A 23844-nucleotide genomic window follows, 5' to 3' on the forward strand; every position below is an offset into this window, starting at 1 on the left:
AAGTAAATCCAGGTGAGTAATACTCATGTATATTGGATAGTCATAAAATAATTACGAGATTCTATTGAAGACATTCTTAGAAAAATATCACCTCTAAGTATGTCCATGCAGATAATATATAAACAAACCAAATATGAGCTCAACTATATCATTTTTAAATGTTCCAGACTCCACTCATTTTCATTTCAATTCTTTTCACGCCACTCCTCCTCCTCGTCAAGCAGAGCACCTACTCTAAAATGTTTTCCTTTTAGCAAAGCATCCCGTTTACTGTTCATTTTGTTGCATGCAACACAGGAGAGAGCATTTATCGTTCCTTTCTTTGGCTATAAACATTACAACAGACATTATCCATAATTTTAAATGAGTCCTTGTCCATTCGTTTCCCTGGGGCAGAGCCTGAACTCAGTCTTTGAATTTTACATGACTAAGCCACATTCTAATTTCTTCTTTGTTTTTAAGCAGTTGAGGTTTCTGTATCTTTTTATTTAAACTCAGTTCAAGTTTTTTAAAACACTTTTTCCTCAAGGGGAAATGTATTGGGATTATCTGATTGTAAGCGTTGTTATTCTTTTGTTGAAAACATTCATCTTTTCAAAAGGTAGAAACCTTAACTGAGCCAGGCTTTATCATTCCCTTTGGTGACCTTCCTTCTATATTTTTCTATGGATAAAGACCTATGTGCTTTTTTTTTCTTTCTTTCTTTATTTTTTAGAGAGAGAGGGAGAGAGAAATAGAAACAATAATGAGACAGAACATCGATTGGCCACCTCCTTTATGTCCCCCACTGGGTATCTGGCCCACAACCTGGGCCTGTGCCCTGACCAGGAATCGAACTGGTGACCTCTTGGTGCATGGGTCAACACTCAACCACTGAGCCACACCAGCCGGGCAGTGCTTTATCTTTTATTATTATTATTGTAGTAGTAAATTATATGTAACAAAATTTACCATTTGTAACTGTACAGTTCAGTGGCATAAAGAGCACTCACATTGTTGCACAACCATCATCACCATCCATGCACAGAACTCCTCTCACTTTGCAAAACTGAAACTGTGCTCATGAAACCCTCTCCCCAGCCCCTTGTAACCACCATTCAACTTTCCATCTCTATAAATCTGGCTATTCTAGGTTCCCCATCTACTCCACTTCATGCCTCTGTCTCACACCCACCTCACATTCAGCCTGCCTCGAACTCAACTTTTCTCCTTCCACGCTCATGTTCCTCCTCTCCCCTCCATTTCCTGTCTCAGAGATTGGCACCTGCATGACCTTATTTCTGAAGCCTGAGTTAGTCCACATCCACCCTCCATGTAACTGCCTTCATGCAGGCTGGCATGGTCTTTTTCTGAGCGTACTTTAACAGTCTCCTCATCCAGTCCCTCTCCCTGCAAAGGAAGCCCTCTTTCTAAGATGCAAATCTGACCACATCACTGTATTGCTGAAAACCCTCCCCAGCTCCCCACTGCTTTTAGGATAAAGTCCAGATCCCTGACATGACTGACAAGGGCCTTAATTATATCACCTCTAAATTATTTACCTCTTCAGCCCCATCACTAATCATTGATTCTTTCCTTTACCCCACACCCTAAATTTCAGCAGGACGGCATTTCTTTTCAGTATCTGTAACAGCCCTGCACACTCTCAGCAGACAGCTTGTAGCTGCAGCTCCTTCTCTCTGACACACTACTCCCTCCTCCCCTCCATCCAGCTCACTTCTTTCTACCCATCCTTTAGGCCTCAGCTTACTAACGACTGAGACTGCTAACGTTTATTTTGCTGTTGCTATGGTCTGGGCACTGCTCTGAGCTCCAGCATATATTTAATTTACTTAATCCTCATAACAGCTTTATAGAGAAATGGCAAGGCTATCATCTTCTCCATTTTATGGGTAAGGAGGAATTCAGTAACACACCTGAAGTTACACAGCTCTGATGTAGCAGAGCCAAGATGGAAACCTCCACTGTAAGGTCCAGGCCCTTGTTCTTAACTACTGCTCTGCACTGCCCCCATCAGCTTAGCTGTCACTTCAGGTTGCTTAAATCTGCCAGCATGTCCTCCTCTATCTCTAGGAATTTCTCCTACCATAAAATTTAACAAACTGTATCAATTGTGTTTCCATAGCTTATTACAACTGCTTGTGATCACTTACTGCAATTAAGTTACAGTCCCTGGAAATTTAGTGAGGGCAAGGAGGGGTCTTTTTTATTCATGCCTGGCAAATAGCAGGTCCATAGTAAAGATGTTCAGCGAATGAATAAATGCATGAAGAATACCCTAAGAGCTATAAATGGATTAGAACAAGAGTGTTCCTGGAACAGCAGAGGAAACTAACCTAGAAATATCTAGAAAAACAATTATTGTTTCTCTTACTCCGAGAGGAAATAAAGGTTAAAAAAAGAAAAAGGGTGGGGGATCTGGAGAGAAAAAAAGAACTTTGATGTGGAAAAGCTGGAAAAAATGTACATATAACTTTTAACCTTTAGATAAGAAGAAAAATATTTACTATAGGAACTGAAACCCTTAATTATATTCAGGGGATACATGGGTATATATATTTTTAAGCTTTTGCTGTTTTTTGTTTTGTTTCTGTTTTCAGGATTGAGTTAATTATCTCAACACAAAACATTTCTGTACAATTAGAGTTAGTTATGGATTCTAAAACTTGAATACATGCTAAAGGTATCTTGAGAACAGAGAAGATTACCAGCTTTTTGAAAGTATGTTTCAGTGAAGAGACTAAGAAAATAAACAAAAAACACGCATAGACAACAGTATGGTGATTACCCAAGGGACGGGGGTGGGGGAGTGGGGGGGCGTGTAGGAGAGGGTAAAGGGAGATAAATGGTGATGGAAGGAGACTTGACTTGGGGTATTAAACACATAATACAATATACAGATGATGTATTGTAGAATTGTACCCCTGAAACTATATAATTTTGTTAACTAATGTCACCCCAATAAATTCAATTAAAAAAAAAAAGAAAATGTTTCCTAGCTCCATCAGGAGACTGACATGTCATTCATTCATATTTAGAAAGAGTATGAGTGTTGGGACATGAGTATTTTTTTTTTTTTTTTTTTTTTTAATCCTCACCCGAGGACATTTTTCCATCTTTTGTTCAGGTAGAATGGGAGGGAGAGAGAGAGAGAGAGACATCGATGTGAAAGGAACACATCGAGTGGCTGCCACCCGCACGACTGACCAGAGCCGGGGACAAACTGCAACCGAGGTACATGCCCCTAGCGGGAATCGAACCCGGGTCTCTCAGGACCGCAGGCCGATGCTTTAACCGCTGAGCCAAACCGGCCAGGGCGGGACATGAGTATTAAATGATGCCTCCAAATATTGGTGATCCACTTCTTTCTCATTACTTGGGGCAGACTTTCAGTGGGCGCTATAGGAAGAGGACTACCAAGGTGATTAAGAAGGAGCACTTCATAGATAGTTGTGTGTTTGTCCATTTCTTTGAAGGCTCCTCTTTAGGAAAGAGTGTGAGCTATTTCCCCCTGAATCTTCCCACACCATCTCCTTTGCGACAAGCACTGTTCTAGGCACTGAGAATAGAACCGATACAAACCCCCTTCTCTCTGACACATTTTCTCAAAGTGTATGATCTACCTTCAGAATTCTTTATCTAGATAGCTGGAGTTTGTTTGGCTTTTCTTTATTTTGGTTTTAAATCTGTTTTTTGTTTTGTTTTGTTTTTCTCAATAAACTGGAAAGGATGGAATGGAGGATGGTTTCTGAAACTTTTACTTGGAAAGTCACATTACTTTCTTACATGAAATATCAATAGAGTTGAATGATGGATAAATGGTCCTCATATTTAGAACCCTCTTTCATGGACCTCTCATGGGGCACAAATCCTCAAAAGGTTGTTCCTTTGTGAATGTCCTCATGTTGTAAGCTATCTTTGGGAATGAGGATTACAGGTAATATATATATTTGTGGGGTTCTTTATGAGAAATTTAATATGTCTACTTCAATTACAGTTTACTTTCAGTATTATTTTGTATTGGTTTCAGGTATACAGCATAGTGGTTAGATAATCATATACTTTACATAGTGTTTCCCCTTGGTATTTCCAATACCCAACTGGTACCATACATAGTTATTGCAGTAGCATTGACTGTATTTCTTATTCTGTACTTCTTGTTCCCTTGACTGTTTTGTAACTACCAATTTGTACTTCTTAATCCCTTCACCTCCTTCTCACAGGTGATTTATCAGTAGCACTTAACAAGTTAGAGTGAAATAATGGGTGAATGTTGGTAGCTGTCACCAAAGGCATCGCAGGGACATGAGTTTTGAAACATGGAAGGGGCTCAGGTTATAGAACAAGGTGTGGATTTCTAGGCGTCTGGGAGGAACATGAGGACACAAGGCGGAGCTGTGAGCAGACAGCAGTTCAAAGATAAACCTCCTTTGCTTCCCCCTCCTCTGATGTAACCTTGAGACCTTCTCCAGCAAATAGATCTAAGCAACTTTTCAAACCTGACGTTTTCTGCATTCTAATTAGAAGAAGATATAGGAGGAAGACAGGTGACAGGAAGCACTGGGTAAACATAAAAGTGTTTTCATTCCATCTTAAGTATTTAGAGGATTGAATTAAGATTGATTGTGTAATCTCAAAATAGGACCATGATGTGTAGAAATTTGTGTTCAAAGCAATTCTCCTGCAAATGGACGCTAAGTCATAGGATCATGCATACATATAACTGTCATTTAATTTTTGCAAGAATAAATTTGTTTGGTTGTGTTGAATTATCTGCGATCCTCATGGCCCAAACTTAACAGAATAATTTCTAAATTATTTGTATAAATACTATAGGAAGTATTTTTCCCCCAAGGCAACAAACAGGTTTGTTTACTAATCTAAAACATTTCTTTCTAAAATTAAACTTCAATCTTTTCTCTCAAATTTTTCTTCTGAGTTGGTCACAAATTAATTCTTGGGTACAGCTACCCTCACAGGTGTTTGAAATCAAGAGGCGCTTCCCTCCCAGAGTATTGCTTTTGCGACAGGATGTAATTTATTCTGCCCCCTGAACTCCGCCCCGTGTTCTTTCCTGTTGCAGGGATTCCGGCCACTGAGCTGTGAGTACAAGATGGAAAATGTAACCAGAATGGTGGTGTGTGACCTTGGGAACCCTATGGTGGCTGGAACAAACGTAAGTGAAAACCAGAAGCACTTACTGATTTCTGTCTAATTGAATTTTAAAAGAAACTAATGGAAAGCTCCCCAATTAGCACTCAGCCATTTAGCATGTAGCAATTAAAACAAATTAGGCAGGAAATTACCAGACCCAGGGTAGAGGGATTTAGCATCCAACACAGAGTGGATAATCTAAGGTTAAAAACACAAAAAGATGAATGCTTTTGTATGCTTTCTTTTTGGACATTACTCTTGGAGGTCTTTTAGTCGAAACAAATATATTAATGCTATTTTTTTACTACAGATTTTTTTCTTTGACTATTTTTTTTAAAATTTACTACAACCTTTTTTCTTTGAATTGAAAAACTAATATGATGTAAGTATTTACGAATAACAATTTAAAATTTTAGCAAAGATGATTAACTTTTTATTTCCAATATATCTTCCATATGAGTATCATTCACAGTATTTTCATATTAAAGTATTATAATAATTCAGTTTTTAAATCAGCTTTACCAGGGATCATCACTTGAAGACCTGGTATCTTACCTGAAGAATAATACAGAAAAATGTAGCAAGAAAAAGAAAGAGTTAAGATCTGTAATAGCGCTGGCCAGTTTGGCTCAGCGGTTAGAGCGTTGGCCTGAGGTCCGGAGAGACCCGGGTTCGGTTCCCGCTAAGGGCATGTACCTCGGTTGCAGTTTGTCCCCGGCCCTGGTTGGTCGTGTGGGTGGCAGCTACTCGATGTGTCCCTTTCACGTCGATGTTTCTCTCTCTCTCTCTTCCTCTCTCTCCCTCCCACTCTATCTGTACAAAGAATGGAAAAAATGTCCTCGGGTGAGGATAAAAAAAAAAAAAAAGATCTGTAATAGCTTATGGAGGAATGAGTTGGGTTTTTTTCTCTTCCCCGTCTTCTCCTCTCCTCCACCTCCCCCCACTCCTGCTTTCCTTTCTCCTCTTTCACCAGCTTCTCCTCCTCATTCTTTATCTTTCTTTGTTTCCATATTTATGAACTTGCCATTCAGTATTACTTGTGGACAACAAATTTATTTGTCTATGTATACACATAGGAGCTTCTAATGATAAATATCACAGTGGAAATAATTATTTTGAAGTCATAAATCAGAAAAAAATCTGAAATCTGCAAATACTACTCAATTGTTACATAAACTAAACATATACCTCCCTTGATTTTAAATTAGATGTTTTTTATTATCAGTGGAATGGTTTGTTAGAAAAAATTTCTGAAAATTATAATTGCATAGGTTTGTATTAGAACAACTTCCCAAATTATATTATAAAGAGTGCTGATCCCTTGAGATGAGCCTTTATAGGAGAGTTCTGTGGTCACTGCTGAATGTCATAACTTCTGGGACACTCAGGTGCATGTTTCAAGGTACTGAGAAGTGCTGCAGTAAATAAAGCTCTTAGCCCAGTGTTCGAGCATTTGAAACTTTCTATCAAGAAATACCTATTCCCAATTTATACTTCAGGATATTGTACTAGAATAACATTTTTGCTTTTTACAATATAATAAACACTATATCCTTGATCCTGGGTAGTTAAAAAAGGTACCAAGCTATAGTCTAGTGGACTCACTTCTTGGTTCAAAAAAAGAAATGTTTAAATGAAAGATAAACTTTTATAAGCTAACATGTATTGACTGCCGTCTTGTTATAAACCCATTACTGGATGTTTTTTTAATCTCATTTAATTTTCACAACAACCAACAACTCTATGAGTCAGGTATTTCTCTTATGTTATGTCTGAGAAAACTGAGACTCAGAGAAGTCAAATGAATTGCCCAAAGTCACACAGGCAATGAAGGACAGACCCAAGATTTGAACCAGGCCTGCATACATCCCATCTGCAAAATTGTGATAAGTACTTGGATGAAAACTAATGTATAACAGATGAGATATTTAAACAAGGCCATGAAAAACAGAATGGAAATTTAAGCTGAGATAGTAAAACATTTTTCTTTAAAATCCCTTTTACTAGAAGCTAATAAATCCTTTTGCTAGTTTTCGACAACAATCCAACCACCTAATTTGATATGAAGAGTTCTCCCTAAGGCCAGAGAGAAATGAATTGACATGGTGGCAATGGTGTTAGCATCTATAGCTGACTGGGCACTTATTTCTTTTTTCAGTATTAGAAGTATTAAATCTAGACCAGAGATCATCTAAGCTCATCAGCTAAGAATAATCATGGAACAACTGGCCACCAGTGTCATTCAAAGTGGAGGCTAAAATGGCAGTGTGGTCTTAACCACAAATGTGTTTATGTGAAATGATGTCAATCCGTTTTACCAGCAAGTAATCTTTAGAAGTCAAGGAAGTAAATTGTTTCTATTCATTTATCTCTGAGCTCTATAGTGGACGAAACCTAATAGCTTTCTTATCTCACCCTTTAATGCCCTTAAACACATCCAATTTTATTGCATTCTGTTTTGTTATAAAACACTTTGATTTATTTACTTTGTTTTGTACTTTAAAAAAGAACACTCAGTGGATTGTAGTAAAATTCCAAATGTAAAAGCAATCCTTAATATTTAAAATCATCATAAATCTCTAGGAATATCTATTCTAGTCCCAATATTTTAAAGAAATAGTTTTTAAGCGACTTTATGTTTTAATTTAACAAAACATTCAAGGCAGTTTTCAAAAGTGTTACTTCTGATTTGTAAGTAGTAATGTCAGTTTTATAGAATAGTTATAGTAATATAAAATATTTATATGCTAATAATATTTATAATAATTTGCAAATATCTTTCAAGCAGGAAACAAGAAAACAGTGGTTCAACAAAGGCTCCTTGGAGCTGGTGTTTGGTTCCAGTTAAGAACAGATGCATTTCTTAGTAGTACGCTTTTGTCACACCTTTGTATCTTCACCCCATGCTGAATTGTTCTATACTGAAGACCAACCTTAGGCAGGTTTCATCACAATATAGTGACATCCTCATCCCTGGAAATGTACAAACAATGGCACATGCTTTCTCATTATTCTTTTGTGATGACAAATAACCAGTTTTATTGCCACCCCCTCTATATGCCTGACTAGAGTCTGGTAAAATTAAGATGAAAATACACAACCCCTATTCAATAAGAAACTAAAAATTAGCAATATCATGGGTTGAGTGATAGAGTAGTGAAGAAGGAGAGAGGAAATTTCTGCCTGACCGAGCATATGGGATCAGAGGATATAATGCAGGAGGCATCTCTTGTCCTGAGCTCTGAAATATGAGCAGGAGTTCTCCAAATAGAAAAGGTAGAGGAAGGCTTACAAGGTTTCCAAGGAAGAAAGAAGAGCATGTGCAAAGGCCCAGAGGTCTGACAGAAAATTGCACATTTGGAATAAAAGTATTCATGATGGACGGGACATAAGGATGCATAGACTTAATAATGAGATATACCTGGGGGTAAATCCCAGCTTTGCCATTTATCAGCTCTGATGCCTCAGGCAAGTCACAATGAAGAGGGAGAATACCTTTTGTAGGACTGTTTGGAGCGATGCAATGATGTGATATAAAGCACTAGTGGCTTTACGCCAGGGCAGTCCTTGGCTTGTAGCACATTCAGGAAGGGTAAAATGATCATTTATGATAAAAATGATAATTTATTACTGCTTTATAATAGCCTGAGTTTTTAATTACAAGTTTGATTCTCATAGTGGAGTAGAGTGGATACAGAATCTGGAGTCAGCTTGGAAGGATTTTTATTCCAACTCTACAGTTTATTTGCTCTGTACCTGGAGCAAGTCACTTATTCTTTTTTCTTTTTCTTTTTTTTTCCCCTTTATTGATTTTTAGGGAGAGGGAGAGAGAGATAGAAACATCAATGAGAGAAAACATTGATTGGCCGCCTCCAACATGCCTCCCACTGGGGATTTGGCCCACAACCTGGGAATGTGCTCTGACCAGGAATCGAACTGGCAACCTCTTGGTGCATGGGTCGACGCTCAACCACTGAGCCACACTGACAAGGCTCACTTCCTCTTTTTACTCCTCAGATTGCTGCTTGATTGCAAAATGTCAATAATCACAGTACCTACCTCCTAGAGTGGTATAATGAGACAATGCATTGTCATGAGACAATGCATATTAGATTTAATACGGTGCATGGGTGAGGAATTCCTATCAATATATGTTTTAGCTATTTTTTTACTTATTTATATTATCATTGGATTTATTTTTCTCCAAGTTTTAAAAATCTGTTTTCAAATCATAAAAATAATAAGACAGTTTTGAAACTTTGGAGAATAAAGGAGGAAAAAACAATCCACACATTTACATCCTTAACATAATAGAATATAATTTGGTATATTTTCTTACAATACACCCTCACTCCCATACAATAACTTTTCCACTTACAGGCTTTTAAAACCAAAGCTGAAACACATCACACATACAACATTGTAACCCTTTTTATTTATTGATCATCATTATATCAGAAGTGTTTTTCACATTCTTGCATAAGCTTCATAGCTATGATTTCAGAGACTACATAAATGTCTGTCATAAAGTAGCACCATGCTTTTCTAAATAAATGTCCTCTCATATATTTAGGTTGTGTTTAATTTGGCACACAAGAAGATGTCAGGAGAAGAGTTAGAACGGGGCTAAATGAAGAGAGGGAACCAAAATGTATAAGGACTGGAAGTCTGTGCCCTACAGTCTCAATTGCATGACTTCCTCCCGGCTCTCGGCCATCCAGGGTGGAAGCAGGAAGAGGAACAGCAGTTGAGGGTGGAATTTTGCAGGATGCCTTTATAAGATTTTTATGCTGTGTGTAAGTTTCTTCTCATGTAATAACACAGTGTCTTATTTGTATGTGTGTGTGTGTTTTTATTTAGTATTCTCTGGGCCTCCGATTTGCAGTCACACGTCTTGAGAAAACAAACGTGAGCATTAACTTCGATCTTCAGATCAGAAGGTTAGACCTTGAGATGCCTAACACTCAGTATTAAAGAGATCCACAGGGAAATGAATGCTACTTGTTAAACTCCTCCACCATCTGAAATTAGAACCCAGGCTTTCACAGCTCACTTTTTCTTTGTGTTTCTCAGTTATTTCATTTTTGGTTGTTGCTGTTTTTTCAATATTTTTGGTTCTGAAAGAGAGATTGAATTCTGTAGGCCAAGTTATGAGAGTAAAATGTGCTGGGCACCCTGCACCCCCCTTCACCTCCATTTTTTTTCATTCTGATGCACATGCCTTCTGCCTCTCCCCCACCCCCACATCCTCACCATGCTCTCAGTTGGGGGTCAACTAATCCCTAAGAACAAAATTTCTGCAAAAAAGCATAGATCTTGCATTAGAAATCTTGAAATCTTCGAACTTTTCAAGAATGAATGAGTCTCTGATGGTTCACTGTGAGCACCAAGGCAAGATGCAGGTAAGGCCATTCACAAGATGGGCACAGGTAGGTTTACGGTTGTGAATATATGAAACACAGAGTTTATTCTTATATTATTATTTATTAATTCTTGTGCTGTATTATTTTCCATACAAACAACTGTTAACCTACTTTTGCCCCACCCTGTATTCGAAGGGCAAGGCCTTCTTCGGCAACAATAAGCCAAATCATATGTAGCTGTACCCCCACACACACTTTTTCTTTTTTATCCTCACCCGAGGACATTTTCCCATTTTTTTGTTCAGGTAGAGTGGGAGGGAGAGAGAGGAACAGAGAGAGAGAGAGAGAAACATCGATGTGAAAGGAACACATCGAGTGGCTGCCACCCACACGACCGACCAGGGCCGGGGACAAACTGCAACATAGGCACGCGCCCTTAGTGGGAACCGAACCCCGGTCTCTCAGGACCGCAGGTCGACGCTCTAACCGCTGAGCCAAACTGGCCAGGGCCCCACACACTTTTTCTAAGACTGCTCCTGCTCATGGAATTCAAGTGTGACCTTATCCTTCCACCATCTACTCTGTTTGCTCCATCATAGCATTTCATGAATAGGAGACTTGTCGAGAGCAGTGTCTATGGAGGTCAGGGAGTCTCATCTGTGGACTGCAACTCATTATCCAGCAATGGAATCAATTTAATGACTCTACACTAATAATAAAAGAAAAGGCAATTGATGGAATGTCATACATCAGAGTCCTAGTCGTGAAATGTCCCTTTGAGATACAGGTAAATATAGTGAAATGCCCTGAAAGATGTGTGTGTGTGTATACACACACACACACACACACACACACACATATACATATATATATATATATTACTTTGTGGTCTGCAATTTAAAAAGTTGGAAAGACACTGATGTGGACAGCACATGTGGCCCTTCCATAGTATTTATAACTTGCCGAACATATTCTAATATGAAAATGACTCTGAAGCCGGTATCTATATTTTACTCTCAAATACTAGCGTGCAGTGTGGCTAATTTCTAAATGTACCTCTGTCCTGCGGGAGGGTGTCATTGGAATGGGAGGACTTTTAGAAAAATTATTCTGCACAATGGATTATTTTTAATAGCTACTTAACTAGAAGTTTAGGATTAAGAAAAAGATAATAAACTCTATAAAAATGTAGGAGATTTCAAAAATCTGCCATTTATGTCACAAACCATATGTCCCCCAAACTTGGTGGTGCTATATTTCTAGGGAGAAAGCTTTTCTAATTGACTTTTGATATCCTTTTCTGACCTTAATTAAGTCTTTTTAAATTAAACAAATATTTTTGCCCTGGCCAGTTTGGCTCAATGTTTGGAGTGTTGGCCTGTGGACCAGCGAGTCCTGGGTTTGGGTCCTGCTAGGGGCACGTACCAAAAAAAAAAAAAAAAAAAAAAAATTAACAAATATTTTCTGCTAAATCTTAAAGACTTTAAAAAATTTTTTACCCAAATTAGTGATGGAATGTATATGGAATGAATTCTTCTTCATTATACCCTTCATTGTACCAAAGCTTATTAAATCACTTTTTAATTTACATAAATGTATATTTCCCAAGAGGTTTAGTAGTCATAAATATTCTCATTTGGGTAATTGGTTAATATGTGTAAGTTATCATTAAAAAAAGAAAGACCATTCCATAGGGAAGGACCACCGTCGCTCCAGACAGTAGGCCAAAGTTTCTGTTTCTCGCCATCATCGTCTGTGACATTGATCCCAATGGTGGCATGTAGCTTTGTGTCACTTAGCAAAAGATACACCTTTCATAAAATATACAGGCTTTATTTTGAAAGAAAGTCTGTTACAAAGTGTGAAGCAAATTTCTTGCCCTTTCCCCATTGCTTTTGACTGCAGTTACAGACAATAGAATAGATGCAATTTGCTGTTCACTCAGGGAGCAGATGATGCTAAATAATGTCCTTGACCTTCCCCAAATCCATCCCATGGATCACCACTGAAATACTGATTTCGGTGATGAAGTGCCAAATTTGGTGGAAAGTAGAAATAATCATTCTCAACATCTCTCTTCATCTAAAAGAAAAATGGGCCATGCTTATTCCATCTTTATATACTATAAAACTTATGACTATTGTAACATTATCTTTAAAAAATATATAAAAATGCAGAAAGTACTGGGGAGCCTCCATAGAGCACCAAATTCCAAAAACATGCATTATAGAGATAAAAGCATTTGAGAATATGTTTAATACTCGAATACATACTAAAGTATTTGAGAATTGAGCATTTATCTGCATGCTTTCCTGGCAGACCCCAAAGATGTAAATAAGTATTTAGTGGATGGTTTGCATCCAGTTAAAATGTGTTTAAACCAAAAATAAACTAAACCAAATGCCCTGAAGTCTAAAGCTTTTGACCATATTGACCACTGTTACCCACATTTAAAGCCCTTTTCCACAAATAGAATTCAAGAGAAAACTGGGCTTTATGAATTAAACAAAATATTTTGTGTTACCAAATGTTTGCATTTAATGGTGTCTCCATGCCCTGGATCTATGTGACATGGAAACATCTTCCTCCCTGTGAGGAGCAGGTATCAGATAGAAGTTCCCATGCACAAACACATCTTTGTGATCATCGTTGCTGTTGCTCCCTCAGTAATGGTGAAATGGACATTGTATTGTCTTTGCTGATATTTCAAAGATCACAGAAAGCACAGAGGGATTGCTGGACAATAGAAAATAGGACACGGCAAAGAAAAAAAAATTGCATTGGAGTGAAAGGTAAAAAACATGTCTATCTTTGGTGCATGACATAGAGTGTAGTTCTGGAGAGGAAATTCATCACTCCCTGGGTAGAACTAGCCCTGATGTATAAATAACTCTGCATCCATGGCAGTGATGAATTGCTTGTTTGAATATAGCAGTGGTATTAGTAAGGTAACTCTGCTTCCAGGAAAGAGGTCAAAAAAGCATCTAAGTTATAGATCAAGCCTGGTATCTTTCTCACCAGGAGATTTTTGTTGACATCACGGGTTGCAGTACCAAGTGTCACGGCAAGCTTGTGTGACAGAGGATGATTTTGATTAGCCAACCAGGTCTACCTTCCAAATCTGCCTTTACTTTTGCTAAATTTCAAAACTGCCTCTGTGAGGCTCATGTTGGACTCCTGTCCCAAGATAATTTCAATGTTTAACATATATTTATATTTTCAGTGCATTGTGAGTAATGAAAATCATGTCATTTAAACTTCTTAGAAACAAAATGCATTAGAATTATGGGATAACTTAAATGACACTTTCTCCCCATAATTCTAATATCCACTTCCACAAAGTGGTAATGAACTAGAAAATAGAAGAAAATCTGGTTAATCTATGGAACAATTAGACTTAAATTTCCAGACTAAAGAGTTCCCCGTAATGGATTTGGAACCACCAAGTCTGCAACAAGTGGAGTTACTTAATGACTTCTTACTGGTTAGTAATTTAGAAACCTGCCTTAAAAAGAAAGAAAGAAAGAAAAAGTTTTAGTTGACTGATCCTCCCCAGATGTGATAATAATAAAATGGCCTGGAAACTGGGGTTCAAACTTTGGTGATCAAGTCCCTCTAGGCTCATCACAAGCTTAGCAGTGATACCCCATTACAGGAAATAAGCCTGACATTTGCCTGTTTATATCTTTTATGTGTGTTTGCAGTTTAAGTTGCCTCACCAGTATATACAATCAAACAGGACTTTTCAAAAGCAATGTGGGAACAATTCTGTCTCCTCCTTCTTTGAAAGCAGACTTTTATCCTGTCTTTTCCAGTTCCCACATTTGGAAAGCTTCAAAAGCTAATCAGAACATACCCCATTACCATCATCACAGTGTTAGAGTCTGTCCATTGAGTCCGTGTGAGGTTCCATGAGAAGCGGAGGGGGCTTTCTCTTCCTAATGAGACCTGAATGTAAACATAGCCTATTAGTGGTGGTGTGGCCATGTCTCAGTTTGCTACACACTGCAGAGTCCTTTGGGATATTAGGGTGACTTTGATAAAAGCACAGAAGGGCAATAAATGCAAGTGGAATTGCATCCAAAGCTCAGTTACTGGGTCAAACTATCTAATGAAATAGGTTATGAGACATGTTTTATTTTCCTGACAGTACTAGCTGCTTAACACATTCTTTAAATTAAATTTCATACCTAATTATATTTGCTTGAGAGAAAGAAACAGCAAACTTGCAAATCATTTTTACCACTGTGGAAATGAATATTATTAAACATGTACCTTCCATCTTCGGATTAAAATATTTTTTTAAATTTTTATTTATTGATTTTGAAGAGAGAAACATTCATTTGTTGTTCTACTTACGTGTGCATTCATTGGTTGATTCTTGTATGTGCCCTGACTGGGGATTGAACTGGCAACCTTGGCATATCGGGGCAATGCTCTAACCAAGTGAGCTACCTGCCAGGGCCCCATCTTGAGATTCTTGATGCACGTGACATGTCATCTCACCATTGGCTATGCTTCTACTCTCACCCTAGTCAGCCAGTGGAGCAGGCAGTGAATGTATACTTATTTTAATATTACTTAAGAAATAAACCATAAGGAAGATAAATTTGCTGCCCAAACAATGTGTGTGTGTGTGTGTGTGTGTGTGTGTGTGTGTGTGTGTGTGTGTATATATATATATAGTATGATGCATTCCAGAGCCAAATGCAAATGCTTTTTCCATTATGTGCAGCTCTTGGATTATTCTTGCCAGTCCTTCTCTTTATGAGCATAGAAAATCAGGAGTTGACTGTGCTGACCTTTTTCATTTGATGGGCAATGAATATGATGCTCAGAGAAGTTAAGGAATGTGTCCTAAATAGATGCTAAAAAATGAACTCAGCTCACTGCCTTTTTGGTTTAGCCACTGAAACAAATAAAAAAAGTGTTAGCTTCTCTAGATATTAGTTGTTCTTTCTGATAAGGTGTCTCCTCATGAGAAGTTAAATTCATTAGTTTTGATCATAATGGATCTTAGCATTTCCATTTATAAATGGTTATGATTTCATAGAATTGATATGCCATTGCTTTCTGAATGATCCTGTTGGTAATGTGCATTGCTCACGTAATATACAAAATGTTTTTTATGATCATATTTATAGTAACATGTCTGAGAAAATGTATTTAAATTATGTTATTGTGTTCTAGTTCCAACAAGGAAAACCCAGGCAGCAATTTTGAGAGCCTGCAAATCTACGTCACTGCTGCAGCTCAAGTAGAAATAAGAGGGTAGGTAATAAACAAAGCATTGTGGTAGTCATACTACATATCATAATAATTTTTGGTATGTGAGAGTAATGATAATATACTAGTAAAAACTATATGAAATTTTCCTAATGCATTCAAGATCACATTTCACTTTGGTTATAAATTTTCATTCTTTTCTACCCATCATTAGCCTTCTATTGCAAAGTAGAGTGAACCCTGTATGGTAATTAAGTCTAAGGATATCAGAACAAGGACTCACTTTATTCCTCAAACTGACAGTTTAGTAATCAAACTATACAAGCTATTGATAAAAAGACAGATAAAATAGACAACCATGTGACTGCCTGAAAGTCTCACTTCAATAATTATGTTGGCATAATGAAAATTCAGCCTCACCATACCACATCTTGAGTTTCAGAAATGGCTAACTCTTAGATGTAAGGGTTGATGGGATCACATTTTATATCTTTTTCATTCTGTCCTGTTCTTTGAAGAAGGTGCCAATAAGCAACCAATCAAGAGACAAGAGAAGAGTGGTCAAGTAAAAGGCTTGGAATAACTACCATCCTGGAAATTTGTGCCGGGGGGAAAAGAAGCCAGAAATGGACTGCATATAGTTCTTGTCTTGCACAAGCATGGACTTCGTTAATTTTATTTTCATTCTTGTTTCTTCAGAGCAATCATGTTGGCTAAAAATGTCAACTGTTTTTTTAGGCTAAATTGTCACTGGTACTCCAGCAGTCCGGTTCCCTGTTACTTTCCCGAGTGGTTGACATTCCTCCATAATGACAACTATAGATCTCCGCACTCAGAGCCATTGTCACCACGGTTTTCTTACTGCGGTCCCCCTGCTGCTCTCAAGGAAGGGGGGTGTCTCCCTGCTATCCCGGCACCACTGCGGCTCCACCTAGTGGATTAGAAAATAACAATAATGCCTAACATTTATTGATACTTTCATGTGCTACCTTAACATGTTAGGACATCTTAATATATATTAGTGTCCTGGCCAGTGAGGGCATATTGGCACCAGGAATTAAAGGCTACACAGCTAGGAAGTGGGGGCTGGATACAAGTACAGGCAGCCTGTCTCCAGGTGCATGTTTATAAATGATCAGCTATGCAACCAAAGAGAGAGATTTTTGAACCTTATTTACATAAAAATCTCACTTTATGTTGCTTCTGTGTTTTTTTTTTATTCAAATGAACGTTTTGACATTCACCCACTTTAGTCCATTTGCCTAGAGTTCATTCATTTTATTTATTCATTTATTTATGTATTTATTTATTTACTATTATTATTTTTAATCCTCACCTAAGGATATTTTTTCTATTTGTCTTCAGACAGAGTGGGAGGGGAAGAAAGAAAGAGAGAGAGAAACATTGACACGAGAGGGACACATTGACTGGTTGCTTCCCACAAGACCCCAACCAGGGCCAGGGACACACTGTAACCAAGGTATGTGCCCTTGGCCGGAATTGAACCCGTGACTCATTGGTCCATTGGCCGACATTCTAACCGCTGAGCCAAACTGGCCAGGGCTGCATTCTACTCTTGATAAATATTTGGGGTATTTCTTTTTACAAATTTTCTTGTATATATGTCCTATCAGAACAGTATATGCTCAGATGTGGAATTTCAGAATCAGAGATTGCTCCTCCTCCTCCTCATCATCATCATCCTCACCCAAGGATATGTTTGTTGATTTTTAAAGAGAAAGGAAGGGGGAGAGGGAGAGAGAAACATTGATATGAGGGAGAAACATTGATCAACTGTCTCCTATACACACCACAACTGGGGGTCAAACCTACAATCTAGGTATGTGACCTGACCAAGAATTGCACCCACAGCCTTTTGGTGTACAGGACAATGCTCCAACAAACTGAACCACTCAGCCAGGGTGTCCACTGCTTTACATTATTAATTAACTCAAAATGGTCCAGTTTTAAATTTTGGGTCAATCTTATGGATAAGAAATAGTATCTAACTGAAGGTTTCATTTGCAGTTCTCTGATTTCTAAATAACACTTAGCAGCTTTTCTATGTGTTTTTTTGGTTTGTTTTAACTATTCTGCCTATCCTCCTATTTGGGGAAATTTCTGTTCATTTTTTTGCGTATATTTATAGTAAGAGGCTAAACTTTTTCCAGTTATATTTTATATAACTGTATAAATTTTATATAATTTATATAATTCTATATTCTAGAGTTTAGACACTAATTATTTATCAGTTATACATATTGCAAATTGTTTCACAGCCTATGGGATTGGGTTTCTTTTTTTCATGTTTATTGCAGTATAAATTATATAAAGTAAAACTCACTTTTTTTTTTATCCTCATTGAGGACATTTTTGCATTTGTCTTCAGTTAGAGCAGGAGGGAGAGAGGGTGGAAGAGAGAAAGAGAAACATCAATGTGAGAGAGACATATCAACTGGTTGCCACCCACACAACCCCAACTGGGGCTGGAGACAACCTGCAACAGAGATACATGCCCTTAGCGGGAACCAAACCTGGGACTTTCTGGTCTGTGGGCTGATGCTCTAACCATTGAGAAAAACTGGCCAAGGCCAAACTCACCCATTATGGGTGTCCAATATGAAGAGTTAGGATATCATGAGAACATTCAATATAGAACAGTTTCATTGTCCTGGCCAGTTTGGCTCAGTGGTTAGAGTGTTGGCCTGCGGTCCAGAGAGACCTGGGTTTGGTTCCCGCTAGGGACATGTACCTTGGTTGCAGTTTGTCGCTGGCCCTGGTTGGGTCATGTGGGTGGCAACCACTTGATGTGTCCCTTTCACGTCGATGTTTCTCTCTCACTCCTTCCCTCCCTCCGTCCCACTCTCTCTGAACAAAATATAGAAAAATGTCCTTGGGTGAGGATAAAAAAAAAAACAACAGTTCCATCAACCCAAATAGTGCCTTCATGTACCTTTGTAGTCAACTCTGCCCCCAGCTACAGGCCCTGACAGCATTGATCTATTTGCTGTTTTTATAGTTTTGTCTTTTCCAGCAAATCATATAAATGCACAACGTAGCCTTTTGAGTCTGGCTTCTTTCACAGCATGATGCATTTGAAAACCATCTATGTTATTACCTATGTCAGTCATTTGTTTCTTTTTATTGCAAAGTATTCCACTGCATGGTGTCCCATAAATTGTTCAACCATTTATGAGTTGGTGAATATTTGGGTTATTCCAATTTGGAGCCATTAATAATATACCTGCTATATGCATTCACATACAGGTTTTTGTTGGGACATTCGTTTTACAAATTGAGTTATTGAGTTGAATGGCAGGTGTATGTTTAACTTTATAAAAAACTGGCGATCTGTTTTCCCAAGTGGCTACACAATTTCCATTTCCCATGAGCAAAGCGTGAGAGTTCCAGTCATACTGCATCCTGCCAGCATGTGCTTGAGGTTTATTTCTTTCTGTCTTTGTTTTTAGCCATTCCAGTAAATGTGTAGAAATAGCTCAGAGATGTTTTTATTAGCATTTTCTAATAATCAATGATATTGAGCATCTTTTCAGTGCTTATTTGCCATCAGCATCTCTTTTTTGGTTAAATGTCTCTTTAAATTTTTGCCCATCTATTTTTGGGTTGATTGTCTTATTTTTTAGTTGTAAAAATTTTTTGCATATTCTGAATACAAAGTAATTTATCAGGCCCTGGCTGGTGTGGCTTAGTTGGTTGGGCGTCATCCCATGCCCAGAATGGTTGCTGGTTTGATTCCCAGTCAGGGCACATGCCCAGGATTGGGGGCTTGATCCCCAATAGGGGGCGTGCAGGAGGCAGGTAACTGAAGTTCTGCTCTCACATCAGTGTTTCTCTCTCTCCCTCTGTAAGAAATCTTTTTAAAAAAAGATAATTAAAAATATATAATAATGATAACTTATTAGATAAGTATCCTTCAAAGATTTTCTCCCAGTTTATGGTGTTGCTTGTTATTTTCTTAACATTCATGTTCAAAGAGCAGAAGTTTTCCATTTTGATGAAATCCAACCTTGAAATATTTTATAGTCTGTGCTTTTTGTCCTATCTAAAAAAATCTTTGCCTTATCCAAAGTCACAAGATTGTCTTCTGTGTTTTCTTCTGTAAGTTTTCTAGTTTTACATGTTTGTCTATGAATAATTTTAATTTTTATATCTAGTGTGCGGTACGTACAAGGTTCATTTTTGCATGTAAATATCCAGTGGTTGCTGGGCTATTTGTTGAAAAAAAAAAATCCTTTCCCCATTGAATTACTTGACATGTTTGTTGAAAATTAGTTGTCCATCTTCATGGGTCTATTTTTGATTCTTCTTTTCTGTTCCATCGAGCCACATGTCTAATACGTCTTGAAGTGCAGTAGTGTATTTTGAGATCTTGGTAAATCCACAAATTCTAGTGGCTTCTTGTTTGTTGATTTACAAGGATTTTCTACAAAATTACCATTTTATCTGTGAGTAAAGACAGTTCTTTTTTTTCTTTTCTAATCTGTATATGGAAAGGGTTAGCCAACCTCAAAGTTAGAGGGACTAGTTTCCCCAGGAGATCACCCCACTTCTGACACCAACCCAAATTTATCCTCAGGTTCAGTAATTTATTTAGAAAAACTCATAAAACTCCTTGAAAGATTTATGCTCATGACACTGTTTACAAGGAAAAGGTAAAGATTAAAATCAGTCAAGGGTGAAATGCCTAAGTCAGAGCTCAGGGAAGTACCAAATACAGGGCTTCTATTGTTTTCTTTTGTAGAGATGTGTTACTGTCTTGGTGTTGACGTGTAACAGTATGCATAGAGTAAGGGCAACCAGGAAAGCTCACCAGAGACTCAGTGTTCACTTTTTTGGGGTCTCCATTGCATAGGCATGATTGATTTAAAATGACTACTTAATTGATCTGCTATGATTTGACCAAACTGCCCATCCTAAATCACACTTTTGGTCTTCTTGATGTGGCCAACCCCCACTTTATATCATATTTTTAGAATATCTGTTGTGACCCAAGATCCCCAGGCAAACAAAGATACTCCTTCCTCTCCAGCATAAAATGCTGACAGCTTAGAGGTTCCCTCTCAGACTCTGAGGACAAAGGCCAGACCTCTCCTGGGGCAAGGTTAAATTGTTTACTGCACAGTTATTTTTGCCTTTTACTTCTTTTTCTTCTCTTACCGAGTAGAGCAGGACTGCCAGTGAAAGGTTGAGTTGATGTGGTGAAAGGAGACATCCTTCCCTTGTTCTTAGATCCTGCCTTGGTCTTGAGAAGAAAACATTCAGTCTGCTATCATTAAATCTGAGTTTAGCTGCAGGGTTGTTGTAGATGCCTCTATCAAATTGGGGGTGTTCCCTTTACCTTCATTTTCTTGAGAATTTCTAACATGAATGTGTATTCATTTTTGTCAAATGTGTTTTCTGTATTTAAGGTGATTAAATGGTTTTCCTTTTCTTGTTAATTAAAATAGTAACTTGATTAATTTTTGGTATTGAATTTGAAAAAAATTAGATTATTTCTTTATATTTATTTTTCAGTTATAGTAGCTTCAAGTGTACAACATAGTGGTTAGACAGTTATATAACTTATGAAGTAATCACTTCAATAAGTCTAGTATCTATCTGGTACCTTATATAGTTATTACAGTGTTATTGACTATATTCCCAGTGCTGTACTTTACTCCCCCATGACTACTTTTATAACTAGAAATTTGTACTTCTTAATCCCTTTCACCTTTTCCTCTCATCCCCAAACCCCTTTCCATCTGGCAACCATCAATTTGTTCTCTGTACCTATGAGATTCTTTCTGTTTTGTTTGTTTTGTTTTTAGATCCCACATATAAGTGAAATCATATGGTATTTGTCTTTCTCTGTCTCACTTATCACACTTAGCATAGTAGCCTCTAAATCCATGTACTTTGAAACAAATGGCAAGATTTGATTCATTTTTATAGCTGAGTAATATTCCATTTTATGTAAAACATCTTTATATATTCATTTACCCATATTCACCTACGTTGCTTCCATACTGTGGCTGTCATAAATAATGCTGCGATGAACATAGGGCTGCATATCTTTCCAAATTAGTGGGGTTTTGTTTTTTTTCAGATAAATACTCAGAAGTAGAATGGCTCGCTCATATGATAATTCTATTTTTAACTTTCTAGTTTTATATCACTGTGGTCAGAAAAGATGCTTGATATGACTTCAATATTCTAAATTTACTGAAACGTGTGTTGTGTTCTAATGTGGTCTATTCTGGAAAATTCTCCATGTGCACTTGAAAAGAATGTTTTCTGCTGTTCTGAGTAGAATGTTCTGTAAATATTTATTAAATTCATCCGGTCTAACATGTCAGTTAAGGCCAATGTTTTCTTGATTCTCTGTCTGAATGATCTATCCATTGATTTATGTGGGTGTTAAAGTCCCCTACTATTAGTGTATAACTAACTGTCAATCTCTCCCTTTATGTCTGTTAATGTTTGCTTTATGTATTTAGGTGCTCCTGCATTGGGTGTGTCAATATTTACAAAAGTTGATATACTATTAATAGATTGATCCATTTGTCATTACATAATGTCCTTCTTGTCTCTTGTTATAGTCTTCGTTTTAAAATCTGTTTTGTTTGATACAGGTATTGCTACCCAGCTTTCTTTATGTTTGCATTTGCATGAAGTATCTTTTTTCATCCCTTCATTTTCAGATTGTGTGTGTCTTTCCATCTGAAGTGAGTCTTTTGTAGGCTGCATAACCACAGGTCTTTTGTATTGATTCAGCCACCTCATGTCTTTTGATTGGTTCATTTAGACAATTTACATTCAAAGTAACTATTGATAGATATGTACTTATTGCCATTTTATTCATTTTCTATAGTTCTTTTCTGTTCCTTTCTTCTTCTCTTGCTCTCTTCTATGCATTAATGACTTTCTTTAGTGATATGTTTGGATTCCTTTATCTTTATTTTTTGTGTCTCCATTATTGGTTTTTGCGTTGTGGTTACCATGAGATTGATATGTAAAAAAGCAATGTTTGTAGCACTCTATTATAAGTTGATAGTCACTTAAGTTCAAACACATTCTAAAAATACTAGTTTTTACTCACTCCTCCACATCTATGTTTTTGACATAATATTTTACATTGTGTATGTGTTTGAATTTTATTTTTATTTTATTTATTTTTTTAATCCTCACCTGAGGATATTTTTTTCCATTGGTTTTCAGATAGAGTGGGAAGGAGGGAGGGAGGGGAAAAGAGAGAAAGAGAGAAACATAGATGTGAGAGAGACATATCCATCTGTTGCCTCCTGCAGGACCCTGACCAGGGCTGGGGATCAAACCACAACTGAAGTATGTGCCCTTGACCAGAATCAAACCCACGACTCTTTGTCCACAGGCCGACGCTCTTACCACTGAGCCAAACCAGCCAGGGCTGAATTTTAAACCAAACTTTCTGAGGACAAAGCACACTTAGCTATGATGTTTATTCTCTTTATATATTGTGGGATTCAAAATTTTGTTAGTGACTTTGGCATATATGTTCATGAGAAATAAAGATTTGTAATTTTTTTTTCTTACAGTTTCTTTTTCTGATTTGGGTTTCAGGGGAATACCAACTCTGTAAACTGTGTGGAAATTATTTTTTCATCTGTTCTATTTTCTGAAAGAATGTGTAGAATTGGTATTATTTCTTTCTTAAATATTTGGTTAAATTCACCAGTGAAGTCATCAGAGTCTGGAGTATTTGGGGTTTTTTCTTCTTTCTTTGTTTTTGTAGGAAGGGTTTTAACAATTCAGTTTTGTTATTTCATGTAAAGCTATTTATATTCTCTTTCTACTTGAGCAAGCTTTAGTAGTTTGTCTTTCTTCCCCCCCCCCATTTTTGAAATATTTTATTGTTAGGCTCACACCATTGGTCTTGGAAGCAACTACTTAGGAACACTGTGAGCAATCAGGAGGATTCTAAAGGTCATACTTGAAAGAAAGTGAAGCTAATTTTGAGCTAATTACATTAAACACGACACCGTGATTTTAGTTTTTCTTATTTTATATTTTTTAATTTTTTAACTATTTTTTTGTTACAGATGTTTCTCCTTTTTTACCTCAT

At 37.3% G+C, this 23844-nt stretch overlaps 1 protein-coding gene across 1 annotated transcript in view; it reads left to right on the forward strand.

Annotated features, from left to right (window-relative positions):
* The window catches only part of ITGA8 (integrin subunit alpha 8), a 210531-nt gene that overhangs the window by 136970 nt on the left and 49717 nt on the right, over positions 1–23844 (forward strand). Inside the window, exons 21-23 of the mRNA XM_036263831.1 lie at positions 5084–5176; positions 10015–10094; positions 15708–15788. Coding sequence (XP_036119724.1) covers positions 5084–5176; positions 10015–10094; positions 15708–15788 — 254 coding nt within the window. The remainder of the gene's footprint in view (positions 1–5083; positions 5177–10014; positions 10095–15707; positions 15789–23844) is intronic.

This window comes from Molossus molossus, unplaced genomic scaffold, assembly GCF_014108415.1.
Source record: "Molossus molossus isolate mMolMol1 unplaced genomic scaffold, mMolMol1.p scaffold_m16_p_1, whole genome shotgun sequence".
In the NCBI taxonomy this organism is placed as follows: Eukaryota; Metazoa; Chordata; class Mammalia; order Chiroptera; family Molossidae; genus Molossus; species Molossus molossus.